Source organism: Fringilla coelebs (genome assembly GCF_963513975.1).
Source record: "Fringilla coelebs genome assembly, chromosome: 1".
Lineage (NCBI taxonomy): Eukaryota > Metazoa > Chordata > Aves > Passeriformes > Fringillidae > Fringilla > Fringilla coelebs.
Genome location: NC_140028.1, coordinates 130,525,084 through 130,544,833, shown reverse-complemented (window position 1 = coordinate 130,544,833; position 19,750 = coordinate 130,525,084). Strand labels below are relative to the sequence as shown.

Genomic DNA, 19,750 nt, shown 5'->3' with positions numbered 1-19,750 from the left:
TATGGCAATTGTTCATAGGTTAGTTTCCTTGTCTTAGGACTTGAGCTGCAGAAGATACATAAAAACGATGAAATTATGAAAATTGACGGTAAATAAATATTTTTTAAATAAATCCTGGGTTTAGTGAAGTAATGGAATATACCCCTTTTTCTTACAGAACGGTTTACACAGTACGGCCCTAAAAACCTTAGGCAAGCATGGAATAAGTAAGTATTTTTTTAATTGCACTTTTGACTCTTCAAGCGTATACTGAAGCTATCATAACTTAGAATGGCTCTATTCTTTTCAAATAAGCCATATTTGAATTGCCAGTTTCTTGTACATAGGAAGGAACTGCATAGGATAGTATTTCCTTCTTGGGGGTGTTGGCAAGTGTATTGATCATGGAGAAATACTGTTTTATTGCTTTGGGCCATCAGTTTTGAATCTTGTTTTCTCTGTTCATCTATAAAAATTAGGAAACTTTTAAATAATGTGTTTTTAATCCACTTTTGAGTGTTGTTTCCATGTGATCATCCCCTGTTGCCAAGTCCATCTGGTCATTGCTGTGAGCTGCTGACCATACTGTTGTAATCTTAATTATGAATGAAAAAAGTCAGTATAAATTCACCACAGATGGGATTTTCTTTCCTTTCAATGTTTCCTGAATTTGGTCACATTTGCATCATATGGACATTGGTATAAAGGTATCATGCTCAAAGTCCAGAAAGGTTACCTGGTCAACATTCAGATTGAATACCATACTACTGGCATTATTCTAAATAATCATCTGTGTAAAGTTTGCTGAAAGATTTCTCAGCACGTGTAGAATCTTTGTAGACAGGATATTTGAACTGCACTGTCTTCAGCAATTAATAGTTTTTATATTTTGAAGAAAGCATACAGAATTTGAATTGGATGATTTCAGCTATGTCAACAACTTGGCTTGCCAGAAAACCTGTTAAAATTTTTCTCCACTCTCTTTTGACCAAAAGTTTTGCAGCAAGGCTAAGCCTTTGCTGTACCAGCATTTCTGTTTTCTTCCTGGTCTAATTCAAAATTTTGTTTGCTACTTACTGGCTGTCTTGTTGGTAATTTAACAGGGAGTTTGAGAGATTAATCATCTGTAACATCTCCAAGTTCACCACTGAAACTGAAGATGCAAAATGTTTTGGTGAAGAAGCTTCCTTATTGTAAAAGGAAAAAAAAAAGCTATTAATAGAGTAGAAATCAAATTGCATTTTCAATATCCTTATTTACCAGAATGAAATGTGTCTACAACTGCAAAATCCATACCATGGTCACTTTTCCAAATTGTGATTAAGTTTATATTCACTTTGCCCTTCTATTAATTTTTTTTCTCTATCTGCTCCTTCCCATTTGGTCCAGTGTTTTCATTTTAAAAAACAAACAAACCAAAACAAAAAACCAACCAACCAAACCACAAAAAAACCCCCCACCCCACCTTTTGAAATTGTGTTGACAATTGAAGGAGGAAGAATCTTTTAATATAGCAGGATTGTTGTTAAAAAACTTTTGGTATTAGTAGTTGAATGTAATACGATCAGTGTTTGTCCTTTGAGTCAAAACCTGCACTTCTGTAGTGCCAGGCATCTTCCATGGCTCACTTTGCTGTACAACTGGGTCCTCCTTGGTTAGCAGGAACTTCCCAGTTCCTGCAGTGAGAAATAAAGCTGGCACTGAAACCAGTTCAGGCCTCCACAGAGGTTAAGTGTCACTAGTCTGCATTAATTGACTTTCTATAGAGAAAGTCAATTAATGCAGTTTCTGGCTTGTCCAGTTCAATCTAGGACCCTGATTTGGTGGCTTTCGTGGACGAGGCCATCTCCTGTTTACTGCAGAGGGAACAACAGAAAGATTAACTCATAATTGGCTTTTGTAAATATCTCAGACCATTTTGCCAGTTGAAATCCTTGCAGGCCTCTTAAAATGTTTGACTGTACCTCAGTCTTACTGCTTGGAATACAATTCAATTTCCTGAAAGTCACAGCTTTCCTTTTAAAAATTAAATCACTAATAATGGCCTGTATTCCATCCTTTTACAATCAAAAAAATTGCAAGTTGATTTTTTCTTTAAAAGTAGTTAATGAAATCCAAAAGCTTGGAAGAAGCATTTATATTACAACATAGGCAATTAGATCTGTATTGGGAAAGAAGGACAAGGAAACTAATATTGGTTTGAATGTGTTTGCTTGGAGGCATATATTTGCCTAAGTAATGTGAATAGATACTGGCATGCCGTTCCATCCATCCTCCAGGCCTGGACTGAAGTCTTTTTTCTGTATTCTAACAGCAGTTAGGCTATTAAAATACAGCAGTTATTTATTAATAAGTACAATTATTGGTTTGAATTTGAAAAGTTGCTGTCTTATATTTCCTTCAAGACTACTGCATGAAATTTCTCTTTTCATAAAATACCACAAAAAAGAACAAAACCCAGTTTGCTTAAAACAGCTTCAGTCTCTGAGATTTCATAATTGACACAAGTTCTAATCACATCACAAGCTGACTCAAATAAGACCAGAGCTTTTTAAATTCTATGAAACCTCTTCAAAAATATGTATACATTCTCAATGCTCTGTACATAAAGGATTTGCAATTTTTCAGCATAAATGAAGGGATTGAAAGCAATGACAATGCACACAGTTCAGTGCTTCATATGGGTATTTCTACTATAATAGGAAATATTCAGTGCCTCAAAATTATGTGTCATTTACATTTGAAATGTGAAGGGCTTTCTCTTTTTCCAGTGTAAATCTTTATCTGTGTGCTGTATTAGAGGGCTGCTTGCTTGCACAGCTGTAGTTAAGGGTGTATAAACATTTCCGTTAGAGACATCATATTCCCAAGGGTTTGTAATCCAGCTGTAAAACTTAACACATGGATAGACTGATTCATTCCAGAAATTTCTTTTCTTTCTTATCACGTTTCAAAAAGCAGCAGTCTCCAGTCTTAAATTAAAAAAACCTTTTTAACTTCCTGATTTAATTTGTGGAAGATTTTTGGTGACACAAAATATGTCACATACATAATTATTTTAAGGACAATGAACATGAGACCTAAAATGAGGATAAAAACATACAGCCTTTTGTTTTTAAATATGCATTGGTTTTGGTGCAGATTTCCTTCCTCTCAACATTGTAGTAGCTTTGAAAGATACACCTTAAAGAGCAATGTTTATGGCCTTGCAAGGATTTACATGTATGCTTAAACTTCTATTGATGCAAAGTCCCACTGCTGCACTTAATAGGGGAGGAATTGCAATGCAAAAAAAATTAAAAAATTTTCACATGGAAACTGTACAGCAGTGACATTGAACTTGATGTTCCTAGACTGGAAGAGAACAGCTTTAATTTTCTAAACACAATGAAGTTTCACTATCTCCTGTTTCATCTTTCAGGCACAGGCTGATCCTTGATCTTGTTTATATATATATATATATATATATATATGTTTTGAGGTCATGGCATGTAAGGCTGGGAATATGGGTTTAGAAGCCTTCAAAGAGGCTTTTCCCTCAAAATGTACATTTTAATTCAATTTATGTAAGGGGAGTTTAGTAGGAGGAAGAATAATACTCTTCCAGTATCTACAGAGCCAGCTTCATTGTCTGTAAGGCCAAAGGAAGAGAGGCAAAAACCTCCAACCCCAAACCTTCCCAAAAGTCATACACAGTGGTTTGAGGGCAAAATAATTGCACCTGACCAACATCAGCTTCCACAAGATGATTTTAAAGGCAGAGCACGATGGTGGAAAGATATTGGACACAAGTCAATTGCTGTTTAATTCCTGGTTTAACTGGAAATTATTCAAAAGCCTGGAATTATACAGCAATGACAAAGTGAAACCAAGCAGGATCATTCTATAAGTCAGATCCCTGTAATTCTTAAAATAGAATTGGTTAATATTAGAGGCTACTTTTGGGAAGTGTTTGAGGCAAATAATATAACTTTCACTTACAGTTAATTAAGTTCTTTGGAGACTTTAGCACTGAATTTCTTTACTGCTTGTCAAATTACTTAAAGAATACAGAGAGAGTATTTACTAGATAAGATAGAATCTATATGTTTTGTGGTAATGCTTATAAAGTTAAGAAACAAAACTTGCATTGATGTTTGCCTCTATCTAGTGCAAAGCTTCACCTACATAGCATGACATAACATACTGTGGAATGTAATTATAAAATACTGGCCCAAAAAGAACTAAGATGTGGTAATCTGATCTTCCTATAGAGTTCACCATTATATTTCCACTTTTTTTCCTGAACTTTTCTGTTCAATTATCTCTACACAATAAAAACCAAGAACAGCTCTGCCTCCAGAATGCAATGCAACCTCTTTCAATCTGCAAAAGCTTCTCCACAATAATAAACCCTTACAGAAGAATAACAAAAGAGAACTAATTATCCTTGTGTATATTTGGTAGGATATGAAAAGCTTTTTCAGATCCTTCTGCCGTAATGGGTTGTATTGTGAGAAATTAGGTTGGAAAGAAAAGGTGCAGTTGAAAACAAATTCTGCTCTGCATAAATAGGACTAGTACTTTGTAATTCCCCAACATGGCTTATTTATTATATAAATAACACTTTATTCTCACAACCAGTCCCACTGCTGAGGATTTCTTCCTTTAACAAGATGGCCTCTGTACTTGAGGCCTCCCTTTCTGAGGCCAGGGTGTTTAAAAGTTGCATTCCAAGATGGACTGGCCTATTTTGGGACTGGTATTCAGTGAAAATTTCCTGAAGAAAGCAAAGGGGGTGAATAGAGACAAGCCCATGTAGATTGAGTCTGTATTTTGTTTCAAGCATGGCTTCGATAAGTTGGTTAAAGCTGAGACTTGGGAAGCATTTTTGGCTTGGGGTTCTGTTGTGTGGATTTTTAAGAAAATCTTTGCCTTAACTGGGTTTTGATTAAAGAAAAAGCACTCTTCTAATTGTCACTTTTATCTCCTCACCTCCTGTCCCTTCACCAGCACTGCTCATTGTAACATAGTCCCTAGTACCACTGAAGGAATACTCGAGCTCTCCAGCACAATAGAAACAAAAAGGTTTAGTGCTGTGGCTGCAGAAACCTTTCTGATGGAGAAACCCAAGAAGCAATAAAGATTTCAGGCAGTACCGAGCGGAGGTGGGCTGGCTGTGTGCTCTGCGTGCTGGGGCCAGGAGGAGCCACGGATGACGCTGGGGCAGCAGGGGCGGGTAGTGGAGACAGGATGAAAATGTTTTTTGGAAGTATTTGTAAATAGGCGAATAAACCTGCCTCTGCCTCCTGAAGGTTTGCAGCGATACTGCTGCACTGGGAACAAAAAGCATTTTGTATTTTCGGGTTTTTTTCTCCTATTTCCCATGAACAGGCGCTTGCCCGAGGAGGGGTGTGGGGAGTCATGTCGCGACATGCCCCGCGATGGAAGGCGCGGTCCCGCCCGCCCCTCCCCCGCTGCAGTGCCGCGCTGCCCGCGCCAGGGGGCGCCCGCAGCCCAGCAGCGCCTTTTGTTGTTCATTCTCCGCTTAGCGGGGTTTAGTAATTAATCCATTACCATTTCAATGGTAAAATTAATTTTTATTAATTATAAATTAATTTCGGGGTGGCGGAGGCTGCTCGTTTCCACATGAGCGCCTTTCCCTGCGCCCATTAGCGCCGTTCTGTGTGCGCGCAGCTCCGCCGGCGCTGAGCCCCCCGCGCCGCGGGGATTGTCAGCTCGCGGTGCGCAATTTCGGGATGCTGATTGAAGCCAAGCGCTGAGAAACATCTCCGCAGTTTCTCCACTTATCCCTTCGCCAAGCTGAAAAATCCTTCCTGATCTATATTCCAATCTTTCTTTCAAATTGGAGCAACCGCAAAGTGCTATAATGCTATACCTTTGCAAACCTGGGGGGAAGACTATTCCTAACAGACCTCATTGATACCATGTTTATCCTGACAGTCAATTTATGCTTGCTTTATTCTAAATTCCCCCTCTTTTGTGTTGCTAAGCTCTAGGTTTGGTGTTACATCCTCTTGTCCCCGTTAAAAATACTAATAAGCCTCCTAAACTGGACCACAAAAGCTTTTGTAATTTTTGTTTCAGAGTACTAATAACTCTATGCTGCTTCATTGCTAAAATTACATCGTTACTGCCCTGTACCTTGTCCCATCCATGACAGCAGTGAAAATACAGCCCCAATGTACATGCATGTTCCTTGCTGTTTTCTGCAACATTTTATTCAGTATCTGGCATTGGAATAGAGTTTGTTGGCATTGTTAACTCTGGACCTATCCATATTTGGGGTTATTTTTCTGGGGAAATAATTGTTTGTAGTGTTCTATGCTCTATCTTAGATTTTCTGCCCACATGTCTGATTACTGTTAGTTTCTTTGTACTAATGTATTTGTCTTTTGTGGTTTTTTCAGCCTTTAGCATCATCTAAGAGTTGATTCAGTATGCAGGGTATCCCTTAGACCAGGTCATTAATAAAGATGTTAAATAAAACTGTGACTAACGCTAATCCCTCTGGCACACAGCTGGACACTTCCCTTCCAACTCAACACATTGCCACTCATCATTACCCTTTGCTTATGGTCTGGCAGCCAGTTTTCAGTGTTTGAGACAGTGTATCACACCCCAGGTCTTTGGAGTCCGTCCACAGAGCAAGATTTTTTAATAGAAATTGCATCAAGCATTATCTTTTGTAGTTTTGTTCCACCAATTATTAAGTCCGCTTTCAAAAAATAATTTATATGATGTCTTATTCATTAGTCACCTCTTCTTTTGATTGCCATTTTGTCTTATTTCTTCTGAAGTCTAATTTTTTGTCCATGTTGTCTTTTGTTTCTGTTGTCTATACTTTCCTTCTATGTTGTGTGTCAGTGTCCAACAAATATTTGCCAAGCTTCTCTTATTTGAAAACCAGAAAGGAAGTGTGGGCATATATTTGCATTTTTTTAAGCCTAGTACCATACTTTAGAACACAGAGCAAAATTAGATAATGTTACAGTAGCATATCTACAGTAATAAGCCTATGAAGAGAAATGAAGGAAGAGAGCTGGCTATTCTTGTGTAGAATTCCTGGAAAGACTTTTAAGGGATGCCTTACATTTGTTTGCTATCCTCTCTAATTCCTTAAGAATTCCTTTGGATATTGAGACGTATATCAGATAGACATGTTTATTTGGTGTTTCTAGGTATGGCTTTTTTTCAATGTATGTTCTTCATTAGTCTTTTTGAGTACTTTCTGATAAGCTCTTCAGATGTTTCCAGTTGTTCTTTCTCCTTGCATTTCTACATGCCAGTGTTTTATTAATTTCTCAGAATTATGTTTTTGGTAGTCTGTTACTCATATGCTGCCATGGTGTCTGTGTTCATTTCTTGGTTTGAAGTCTAATACTTTCTGATCAGAGGCACCAGGCATCATTATATCCTCACATTCTGAATTCTGCCCTCTTGCTTGAATTCTGTGCTGTTGGCTTATCTGCTGAAATCTCTCTTCTCCAGATAATGCCATTGCTGACAAAATTGAGTCTCTAAGATATGTTTTAGAAATATTTGTATAAGGAATTAAAGATATACTCTGAAGGTAGTCATATAAATAAAGTAGACCTTGCTGCTGGCTCTCTCATTATTTGCATGTAGCCAGTAAAGGCAAGATTTTTCCAAAAGGAGAGTGAAAATGATAGGCAACTTGAGAACTGGGTTGGCATTCAAAAGTGCTTAGTGCAAAGCAACTGCTCTTGGATTATGTGGCTTGATATTATCCTCTGCTGTTTGTTCTGTATTACAGATAATTTTTCTTTAACTGAACAGTTCCTTTGATTCTCATCTTGGGGTCTCAGAAACACAGATAATTTTGAGAGATGATGCAGACAGGCAGTAAGTATAAAAATATGAAAAATGTTCCTGGGGTTTGTCACCCCTGCAGATGGTTTAAGCCAATCTCAGAACTCATGCTGTTCATCTCTGCTGCCAGCCAGAGACTTATGACAATAGTTAAGATTTCTGCAGCGATATAAACATCGTAAACTATCTTTGCCTTAGGCAAATACTGACTTTTATGAGGATTTCATGTAGGGGTTTTAGTGGTTTTTTGACCACCACATTTTCCATGGCAAGATCACTGGTATTCAGGTATTACCATTCATGAACATCTCCCCTGACTGTCTCTCCAAATTCATTCAAGAAAATCTTAATCGCTTCCTTTCCTGCATTTTTGGGTGTGTTGTCTCATGTATCTGCCTAAAGATTTCTGACATCTTGCCTGCTATATAGTGCAGAGAAATGAGAATTTTTGCTTTTTCACGCAGGTTCTCTTTTTTTTAATTAGTGACACAGAAACACATATCATTGTAGGAGACTGGTAAGAACAGCGATTTTTTCATAACGTTAAGTTATTTGGCAGCCAAACAGTTTAATCCTTAAATTCAGTGATTTCTTTAAATGAAACTGGCCAAGAAAGTTTTAAGCTATTGTTTGAGGATTTGTACAAGATGCTGGCTGCAAGCAGGTCATCATGTGTATGTGTTCAGTGCCTGCTTGACCCATGTCAGAATGGGAAGATGGGAGACTCTCACCCTGCTGCTGCATTAAACCAGAGAGGTTAGATTATGTATCTGCAGCAGCACACTGTGAATAACGAGCCCCAGCACAGGGCTGGTGCACCTGTCATTGCTGGAGGGCAAAGAGGCAAGTGGTTCCAAAGGGAACTGACCTTTTTCTTTCAGGCACTGAGTCAATCCCATATCCTAAGGCACACATTCTGCGTTAAAATTATTATAGCTCTCCCGGCATTAGGCTGAACAACACACTCTGGTGAAAATCTATGGGAAAAAAACCCAAAAGATGGGGTTGATGGTAGTTTGTTTGTTATTTTTAATTAAGTCTTTATAGGAAATATATTCTGTAATTTTGAAAAGCATCAGTAAAGTTAAATTGTCCTCTGATAAAGATGAATTTAATTAACGTTTAAAATAAAATTCTGAAATCTTTTGCCTGAATTAGCAGCTCACTAGATAGCCAAATATAAATGCCAGTGTTTATCACTAAATGTGACTCACAAAAAGCTGGCATCCTTTTAAATTCTGTAATACAGTGTATATCCACTGGCTGCTACCTCAGCTGAATTTCTATCCCTAAGATCTGATTTACAAATAGACAACTTTCTGTTAAATTATTCACATCTCATAATAATTGATGTAACAGAGTTGATCTTATGCTGGAGCATATTTGATCATAAATTCAATGAAAACAGCCACCATCTTTGTGATGTTTGTCCAGCTAAATCCTTCAGTGAATAAAATAATAAAGATGCCAGCTGTGTTTGTTTTATGATCACTGCTGCAATAGGAGGCTGAAAATACAAATGAATAAAGGACCTAATTTTTCATGTTGGATTTGTAAACTCAGAATCCTACTGCAAAGAATTTAAATTGAAAAAATAAAATTTTTACTTCTGTGACATTCTTATAAATGTATTGTTTGCTTTTGTGTCCCTGTTGTTTGGGAATACAGAATAGTTTTAAAAGATTGATACTGTTTTGATATCTGTGGTACAGATATTTGGTTTTCCATGGTCCCTGGTAAGGAAATATTGTAAAAGTAGGTTAAATTTATTCTTTTCACTCCTGCATCATTGCATGTTGAGAATGGACCATCACTTTTGCGTTGCCTTCTTTGGTTAGATTTTATGGCAGTTTTAAAGTTCTGTTTATTACTATACACTGTTAGTGTGCCCCAAACTAATTTCACCACCCTGACATTAAAAAATCATGGTCTGGATCATTATTGGCTATCCTTCAGCATTATGACTTTTGCAGAATACTGTTACATTCCTTTTATTTCTTTCATATTTGATCCTTACAGTGCCCTTGAGTCAAGCTTTATTCAGCAACCATGAGGGCATGAATTTTCCTGAGATGTTGACAGAGAGTGTTTGGTGAATATCATTTTTCTGTCAGCTACAGCCCACGTCTGTACTGCAAACTAAAGCAGAGCCAGGGACTATCTGCTGGCCCCGAGGCCATGTGACAGACCTTGGCTACAGCTGTGCTAAGTAACACTTGGGCATGCATCCCCTGTGGGCTTTAAGTGGTCCCCATGCAGCTGCAGGTGCAGTTATTATTTTGGGGCAGTTCAGCCTTAGGTTTTTAAATCAAAATTTCCAGAGTAAAGTAACACATGTTGCAGACCATAGGAATTGTGTGTTCTAGTGTAATATCTGGGATGCCTTGCTTGTAGGAAGGAGCATAGAACCTGCTGCATCCTGGGAATGGTCCCTGGCATGGGCTGTTCCTGGACTGTGTCCAGGAGTGGGTCTGGAGCATGCTGCTAACATGGGCAAAATGATCCAGGGGCAATGTGGACACTCAGTAGTGGAGCAGTCGGGCTCTTTGACCAGCCCTGTGAATTCAATTCAGCAGTAAGGCTTCAGCAGAGAGATTCCTACTATTCCCTGTGCACACCTGAGAATATTCCTGGTGAAGCTCCCTGCTTGCACTGCTAGGATTCTTTGTCACTTGGGCCTAAAGTCTTAGGAAAAGAAAAATAAGAAACATCCCTATCCTGTGCATCCAGAACGATGTATACATTTTACCTTTTTTTTCTTTCCAGCTTTTCCAAGATACTTTCTTGTCTTCCCAACTAACTTTGTCATTCTGATCTTGATTATCTTAATAGACTTCTTACGTCCTCTCTTGATCAACATCTTTCTTCAGATCATATAACAAGCAACCAGTAAATTCAGGAGGTGTTTTGTGTATTGCTTAATTCTCATCCCAACACCATCTGTTTTACTCCATCATTTTTGAGCCCCTTCTTATCCTTTTCAAAATCCTCCATAATTTTCCCTCTTCCTCTCTTTCTTCACAAAGCTCCTATTCCCTGTTTTTAAATCAGTGATCTCTTTCTCATATTTAAGCCCTCTCATGTCCCCTAGATAGTTCAGGCAGACTCAGAACTGCTGCTTTCCTTTCTGGGAATCAGATGGGTTTATGCCCAGATAGTGAATTTATCAGTTGTTTGTGGTCCTTGACTCCAGGCTTCTTGTTCTCAGTTTGGAATCTGCTAGGACTTGTCAGCCTCAAATATCTGCTTTTGCAAAAGCCTAATATTCATTTAACACCCTAAAATGAGACCCAGATGTTTATTTACCTACCTTCAATGGCAGCACACGTGACCAGAGCTTCATGGATTTCACAGTTCTATGTGTGCAATATCTTTTGAGAATCCACTTGCTTTTTTTCATTGTTAGAAGCGGCCTGAGCTCTGCTGGCAGTCAATTTTTAGTGATAGCTGGCTCTTTGGGAAATCTGACCTTTAGTGGTCACTTTCATAGATAAAAATTTTGATTTTAGCTCTTAAATCACCTATGCTGATTTATGCCTAAATAGCAGTAACTCCCTGCTTAGCTGAATCTCTTTCATGATACTTTGACAGGATAGGATTTGCAAAAATAGTTCAGGGTTGAGTTCTTCCCTACTGCAAGCCAATTTCTGAGTGTCAGCACTACATCTTCACACAAATATAAGTACAGGCACTTAAGATCCATGTATTTCACTAATTGGTGGCTAAAATAGGTGGAGTTCGTGACTTGCTGATTCACCTCCAAGATGTTTATAGATAAAAACATAAACACGTGTTAAATTCATGCAACTTTTTAGAAAGACATTTCAATACAGGTATGTGTGGGTACCTAATGTTCCCCTTTAAAAAAAAAAAACAACGCAAAATAATGTTACATTGCCTCCAAATTGAGTACTAGAGAGATCACTGTGTTCTCCTTTCATGGTGGTCCCTGCATGAGAAACCTGGGTTTTTTTCCCCTGTTCAAGTTCAAAGTCAAGTTCCTACATTAGCACAAGCATATTTGTCTCTTAATGAGTATTACTGCCTTTGGTGTCAGACACTGGATTTTCAGCCTGACTGGTTCTCCCTACTCAAAGAGGACCTAAAGTTCACTTTAGAAAGTTTCTATCTGCATTAATGTAAAGAGGAAGTGGTGTGCTAAATCAGGAGAAAGTGGTGTGCTAAATCAGGAGAAAGTGGTGTGCTAAATCCCCCTGGATCTGGCGGGGGAGCAGTGCTTTCTCCACCGCAGTGCTGGTGTGAAGGTGGTGTCCTACCCTCTGTCACCTGAACCAAGTGCCTGAGGGTCAGGGACCTGCAGCTAGCTCTATGTGATGTAAATCTGTCTAAATACAGACATAATAATACCTAATTAAGTGTTCTTGACTGCAGAGCTTGACTATATTGCCCATACGCCCTCATTAAAACCATTTCAGTCTCTTCCTCTCAGTATTTACTAGTCCTGCATCATTTCCCTCTCATGCCTTAGCTTGGGAGCACAGTTGCAAAAAGGCCAGGATGCCTGCTTTTACATAATTGCTCAGTCTCCTTGGGTTCAGCCAGGCAACTCATCTGCATAAAGTTAAATACATGCATGTGCCTGGGGTCTGTCTTCCTGAGCTTTCCAGGCTTGGGGCATTCTCTCTGCCTCCAAATCTCTCTCCGCCTTTAATGAGCTGTATAAATAAATACAAAGTACTCCTGTTAGTTCCATAGCCACAGAAATATATTTTATTAGCTGAGAGGTACACAGCAATAGAAAAGATCAGACCCGTGCAATGTTTTAGGCAGCAGTGGGAGGACAGGGCAAGTAGCTGCTTCCAAGTGGTTGATGGATCTGAGGCCCCAGCAGGACAGATTTGTAGGTTAACTCTGATAAATGATCTTTGGCTTCGCTGACTCGAGCGAGGTCACCCTTCTCAGGGCACTGCCTGCGTGCTGCAACCTTGTCACAAATTCTTGTTGAAGTACTGAGCAAACAAACCAGTTCTTATTTACATTAGAATGAAATTAAAACTTCTTAAACCCCAGACGATAAAATATCAGACAAAAGGGTAGAGATTCACAGAGCAGTGTTAATGTTTATTTACTGGCACTTAGTTCTGTCTTTGTTTGCCTTATAAAGGTAATAGGCCCAGGAAAACAGCTGGATAAGGGAAAATTAGGAAGACTTTGTTTCCTTCCCTAATGGGTGCACCCAGTTGACAAATTTGAAAATGAGAGCTTGGTTTTTTTTCTTCAGAGTATCTTTTGCATGGATTTATCTGGAGAGAAGCAATTCAGGTTGTCAAGGGTGGCATGAGGAAAAACACAGAGCTTTGACTGCATTGTGTGCCAAAGGTTTAATTTCTGTGCTGGGGGGTGGTGGGGGCTTATTCCCTGCTTTTTTTTCTTTTTTTTTTTTTTTTTTGCTTATGTCCAGCCAGTGAGGAAATAAATACATAAAGAAAGAATACTATGGAATGTTAACTCCACTGCTATATTTTTTCTTCCTTTTATCATGCCCCAAGATTCACTGAAGTTGATATAAATTCACCATGCCTTATTTTAAAAAGCATAACAGAAAGGCATTCTTCCTTTAAAAGTCAAACTGTAAAAGGTGATTTTCTTTCACTCAGTTTGGTTTAAGCCTGTAAAAAGCATTAAGTGAAAAATCTGATATATTTGTTAGGGCATTTACTGCATTACTAACTTATATTTTCAGTTCTCACTGAAAGGTTTATAGAGAGCATAAACCTTGGAGAGTTTTGTTCAGGATTAAAGTTATATTTTCTCCATTTTCTGGTGAAATAATAGCTCATAAAATGATTGGGGTGTTAGTAATTATTTTTAGCTCTGTTTATTTTCCAAGGTTATTCTGTTCAATTTTCTGAGGTGCATACAGACAGCCTTTAAAAAACATTCACCTTGATCAGAAGATTCACACCCTTTAAAGAATTTCAGAATAATCAAAAGCTTCTGACTAGATGTCACCACTGTGTTGTTTTTCTTCATTAATTGCACTTACAGCAAAGATCTTCCAGTCAACTATGAATCTGGAATATTCAGTAGTGGTCTGCTGTGGTGTAAGTAATGTACTATGTCTTCCATAATTAGTATCTTTAATACTGGGCTAATTGGGATGCTGACAGAATTAAAATAGTTGATTAGTGGTGCCATGTAAAATCAAAAAGAAGTAATTGCTAAATTCTTTCTGGGACAAAATAGTAAGGTATGTTCTAATTAAAATTTCTTAGGAAATACTTTTTCTGGGAAAAACCTGTATCTAAGAGAAACTGCTGAAAACTGAGTGAAATAATGTGAATTACAAAAGGTAGTCTTCTTTCAGTTTCTTTACTTAGTTCTGGTTTTAAACAGTAGCAAAACACTGTATACCAGTGTATGCACTGTTCCCAGCAGTTCTGCTGCCTAGGCTATGCAATCTCAGAATGCCTAGGAATTAAGGGGGTTATGTGATCATACCACACAACACCACATTCTCAATAGCTTAGGGTATGTTATCACTGCACATTCATTGCATGTTTGCTGTTTAAATAAACTCTTCTTCTCTTCAGTGTCTACCATGTAGACTCCATACTTCTTGCTTCATTTGATGCTCCAGCATATGTTATTCTGGCAAAAAGATGATGAGCATCAAATGTAAACCTTACTCTGTGTCAGAGTTGGAAGAAACAAGTAGGAAAAATATCTGCAGTATTGTCAATGAACAGTGTAAGCAGTCTTCCTGCCCAAAGCTCTCAATAGTTGGTGCTGTGTTTCTTTGGAAGGTTTCATAGCTCAGCATATTTATTCTGAGGCATCAGAGCAAGAGCTAGGTCTCACAGAACTCAGAATACTTTTAGGTCTGTTGTACATTGACTGGTTCTCCTTCAGCTTAACTTTTAATCATTAAATCAACCAAATTCAGTTTTTAAAAGGGGTGTGTTCTGTAATGGTGATAATGTTCTGCTTCCTCTATGAAGCATGCCTTCCAAGCTGGAAATCACAAGCATCATTGTTTTGAAGAAATACAGTAACACATCTGAAACAGGCACTAAAACACATCAAAGCTAGTGCAAAATAGTCAGGGAGAAATAGACTCATATCTAAGTTTTTGTCTTGAGTTGCATTTGGTGATGAAACATACAAATCAAGTTGTAATTGAGCATAATGGCTGTTGTCAGAAGTGAATTGCCTTGAGAGGTTGAAACACTTCATTCTCTAGCTTAGGTGTGACCAAACTGAGTCTCTGAAGCCTAATCTGACTCACGAGCAGTTTAAGTTTCTTAATTCTCTGTCCTGAGGAGTTCAGGAGCTGCAACTGTAATTTGGTTTATCTTCTGGGTCAGTAGAATTTACCAAGTATATGCCATTATCTAAATCTACGTTAATTAAACGTAGGGCTAAATCTACATTAATTAAAATAGAAAAATTAGTTGTCTATATTGCTAGAACCTTCATTTGTTGGGTTCACCTTTTTTCCTGAAATGCTATTTATCTTGGCTGCTTTCCTACTCATGGCATCTGGGCAAATGTCAAATAAGAATTCCTTGAGATGGGCCAGGGTTCTCATTACCTTCCTGGAATGCACTGAATGAACTTCCCTCCACAGCTTTCCAAAACCTCTGCTACACCGACATTACCAGCAATGCCAAGGAATCAGCACTGACAATGTTATTTTCATCTCTGTTCCATATCAGTGAATACTTATCATTGGTTGTCATGGCCTTTATTGTAATAATAAATATTTTGACCACCTTTTCAGTACTTCAGTGGATAAGACTTCTGATGCTGTAATATAGTAATATAATTAAGGGGGATCGAACTAATTTTTAAATTTCCAAAGAGATTGTATCGTACACCACCATGGAAATCACAGTGGCCTGAAGACTCTGGCATGCAGTGTTTGCAGGAGCTCAGAGCAAGGACAGACTCTGGGAGCAGTATATCCATGTTATACATGTTAGAGCCAGGGCAGGCTCTGTCCCAGCCTAGCCCATCCAAGAGCAAGTCACTGTGCTCATGTGGCAACCTGGCTTCTATTCAGGTGCTGAGCTAGAGGTGTGCAATTAAAGTGATGGCCAAGGGAGTCTGGAGACTGGATTTTCCTACCCTGCATGTGTAGAGAGCTCAGTGTTTCTGAGTCTAAACTGTTGCCAACATCTCAATTTGGGAAGAGCAAGAGGGGCACTGGGTGTTTGGAGGCATGTGTTTCCAGGGAGTGTGCACAAGCCAGGACTGCTGTTGGCAGCCCCATGCAGGCGTGGGGTACAGTCCCAACAGTGACATGTCACACTGGCTCGGTTTGATTGTATTATTTACTCTGTAGTTTGGCTTGAGGTACCTCTATGTTGTGCTGTGGAGCAAATTCTGTATTTTGTGATTGATCAGCAACAAGTAAAACACTGCTTGAGTGAGCCTTCAAATGATTTTGTCTGTCTTTGTTCATCAGTTTTAGTCCTCGATACACTTTGTGTAAAACACTGAAAAAATGATAACATCTTTGCTCTGTTATATTCTCATCTTGATGTACTCCTTTATGCCTTCATCTGTATCAAAAGCTAAAAGCCTGGCATCAAAACTTGCGTTCACTTGTTGTGGTGGTTTCTTGATGGCTAAATAAACCCTCCAAAGCTCCGTGGAGGCACCCTGGGCCCGTTAGGGAAGCGGCTCCTGCGCGCTGGAGCTGGCACGGCGGCTCTTTGAAGACAGTAGGTGTTCTCTGCATGGTGGGAACAACAGAAAGGCTGCTGGAGCTCGAAAAGGGGAAATGCTGCTCGGGTAGGCCCTGCTCTGATTCGCGTTTCACATCGCTGCTGCCGCTACAGGATCACGTGGAGGTTCAGAGGCACTGGCTGTCAAGGCACACGTTTCTGTATCGGCTGGCTGGAGGACAGTGCTCTTGCAAAGTGTTAACTACAATGCACGGTGCTGTACAGAGCTAAAGAGAGAGGCTAAAGCCTGGCATGAGGGGGAAAGGCTGCTGTGCTCAAGCAGCCCTGGGTGCAAATGGGGAATACAGCCACTGTGGCAGTGACTCTGGGAGGTGAGCTAGCACTGGGACTGTGCAGGAGCCCTGTTGCTGAGGGGAGCAGAGCATCCTCTGTGAGATGAGCTGGGAGGGCTGCCAGCTACCACCTGGCCTGCCTGATGCACACCAATTTGTTACTTCTCTTCATACCATTAAGCTCTGCTAAATGATGTTGATTGTTAGGTTAACTGTGGTTTTGTCTTTCAGCACTTCAGGTTGCAGGAGCTTGCTTAGAATAAAGAGAGAGCTGAAATTTCCAAAGGGAACTAGGTGCCTCACTCCTCTAGGCCATGCTATAAATGCCAGTTGAGAAATAAATTAATGATACACTGCAAGAATCATATCTTCACATGGAAAATGTGCACAGTAAATGATTTTTGCTTTGGGAAGTATTTACCTCATGCCGCTAGGAGCATATAGACAGCATATTATCTCCATTTGTTTTAATGCCCATTTGTCTTAATTATTAATGTGAATTTGAACTGCCTTCTTCATTGCATTTAAAAGCAAATCACCCCAAGTTCAGAAGTTCACTGCACATGCCCCAAACTTTTTTTTTCTTAAGAGCTTAAACCAAACTTCAGTGATCTTAGTCATGTTCTGCTTGACCAAATACTGACCTTCCTCAGCAGTAGAAAGACATTTAAGCCTGTTTTCTGAAATTAAATCAAATTCTTGTAATCCAATGAGATTTACAACTGCTCAAGTCTAGTCAGATTCATATATATTTCAAGTGAGACAGGTTCATATGGTGTTTGTTTTTCTTGAGCTAAGGCTGTATATAGCATTTGGGATTAAATTGAAAATCAATGTGTTTCACAAATGTCATCAGAGTAGGTATGTAAAAGTATTCCCAGTATTTCTCAAAACAGTATCTACATGTTGTTTAATGCTCATTGCCAAAGGTTTCTCTGTATTCTGCTGTACACCACATTTTCTGAAAGTATGTATGCTGTCATGGCTAGTAACTATTCCTCAGTGATTAGTGTGACAGTAAGTGAAGCGTGAATATTGAGACTCGCCATATCATGCATGCCAAGTTCCTATATGGCCCAACTGCTGTGAGACAAAACATGCTATTATGTTTTAGACACAAAGCCATATTGTATGAAATTCCATCCTGTCTCGTACTGAAAGAGGTGTATTTAAAAATGAAATCTTTTTCTCCTTCAGTTCTTTTTGTTAACTTCTGTATTAGGTATTTAACTACTGAGCCCCATCAGAAAATTTAGCCTTTGTCTCTATTGAGGAATCAGATTTCAAACTTAAATCAGACAAATTGTTAATGTTTTAAGGAGGATATTTTAAAGAGAATATTGGTGAAAAGAAAAAAAAAGGAGAGAAACAGAGCAATCTTTCCAATGTGCCGACCACTGAGGTTATACACCAAATAGGGTTTTCCAAACAATTCTGATGTAGCAGATGTAACTTTAATACATGATCATATGGTACATTTTTCACAAGTAAAGAATAGCTTGTCTTTAAACAAAGCAGCAAAATTAGTCATGCATTCCATTAAGGGCTTGGTTTTTAATACTGAAAACCTGAGGAGCCCACATGCATGTGCTTTTGGCAGTGGCCACTGATTTCCAGAAGTGATTTCTGCAGAAGACATGAGTTTTGGAGAAAAATTTTTTCATTGCTGTGCAAGGCTCCATGAACAAAATTCGAATTTTAATGTAGACCTTTAAAGATACAGCTGAGCTAGGGGAAAGTGGTGATTTGATCCCTGAGTTACTCATATGATCTTTGGCCTGTATTACACAAGAGGTGACACTTGATCGTTATGGTCCCTTCTGAGTTTGAAATTTATAAATGCTTGGAAACATAATCCTAATAATGTAGCAACTGGAATCTTCAAAGCACTGACAAACAACTAACACCAACCCCATAGTTCCAGCACTTCTTAGAAAGTGATCAGGGAAGATAGATCTAATATTTATAGCAGAAATATTTTTTGAATATTTTTGAATATTCAAAAATATTTTTGAAATATTTTTGCAGACTGTGCTATGAATTTAGTCTTCTTAATTATAAAACTGGTTCTGATTATGACTGATTTATTCATAATTATTTAATTACTTGATGTGATTATTTTGCAGCCCTAGAAATTTTTGTTGGATTTATAGTATGTTAAATATATAATATGCTCATTATTTGATGTTTATCTTTGGGTTCTCAACTGATTTCTTTTTTTTTGTCTAAACTGAGAAGGTGACTGGCTTTCTAAATTGTTCCTATTCAAAACCTGTTCCATTTTTATTAGTTTTTCTGAATTTTTTGCAAAAAGATCTTAGCAGTATGCCAGGTACACTGGTGACCATTAATGCAGTCAAAATGTAGCATCACTCTGTTCTGAGGAGCTGCAGATGACATCCAAAATTTCACCTGCAAGTCAGAATCTGTTGATGTTTGAATGTTATTTTCTTTGGCTTTGCTTTGCTTTACCTAATTAGCATCTCCACTATGGATCAGCTAAGGAATGGTGTAATTCTTATATTGGAGGGTAATATTTCACTACTTAAGTGAGTGAATATTTCTGAATTAACAGTAGTTCCCATTCAAGACAGAGCACATTTACTGTAGTTCCTAAAATCTTGCAGCTACCTCTGTAGGGAAAAATTACATTGGTGAAATGGTTTGACACAATCTCTGAAGGATTCATTGGTGTAGGGGAGATTAGAACTCAGGGCTCACAGACTCAGTATAACCACCATTCCATGGAAATTCTGGATGTGTAGAAGAATTAATACCAATTCTTCTTGAATATTTGCCACCCCTTTTCCTTTTCTTTGTTAACAATAACCTTTTGTCTTGGTATTTTGTTGTGTTCTGCAATGAAACTATCTGTAGTTGTCACAAAAGTCTACTGAAGATTTTCTACAATCTGGTAGTTTAAATAGTCTGGAATTATTCTAATTTATAATG

General features: G+C 38.4%; 1 protein-coding gene across 2 annotated transcripts in view; it reads left to right on the top strand.

Annotated features, from left to right (window-relative positions):
* The window catches only part of CDK14 (cyclin dependent kinase 14), a 310,575-nt gene that overhangs the window by 225,066 nt on the left and 65,759 nt on the right, over positions 1-19,750 (top strand). For both annotated transcript variants that reach the window (XM_084221582.1, XM_084221583.1), the window contains one exon: positions 158-206. In XM_084221582.1, the coding sequence (XP_084077708.1) occupies positions 158-206 (49 nt within the window). The remainder of the gene's footprint in view (positions 1-157; positions 207-19,750) is intronic.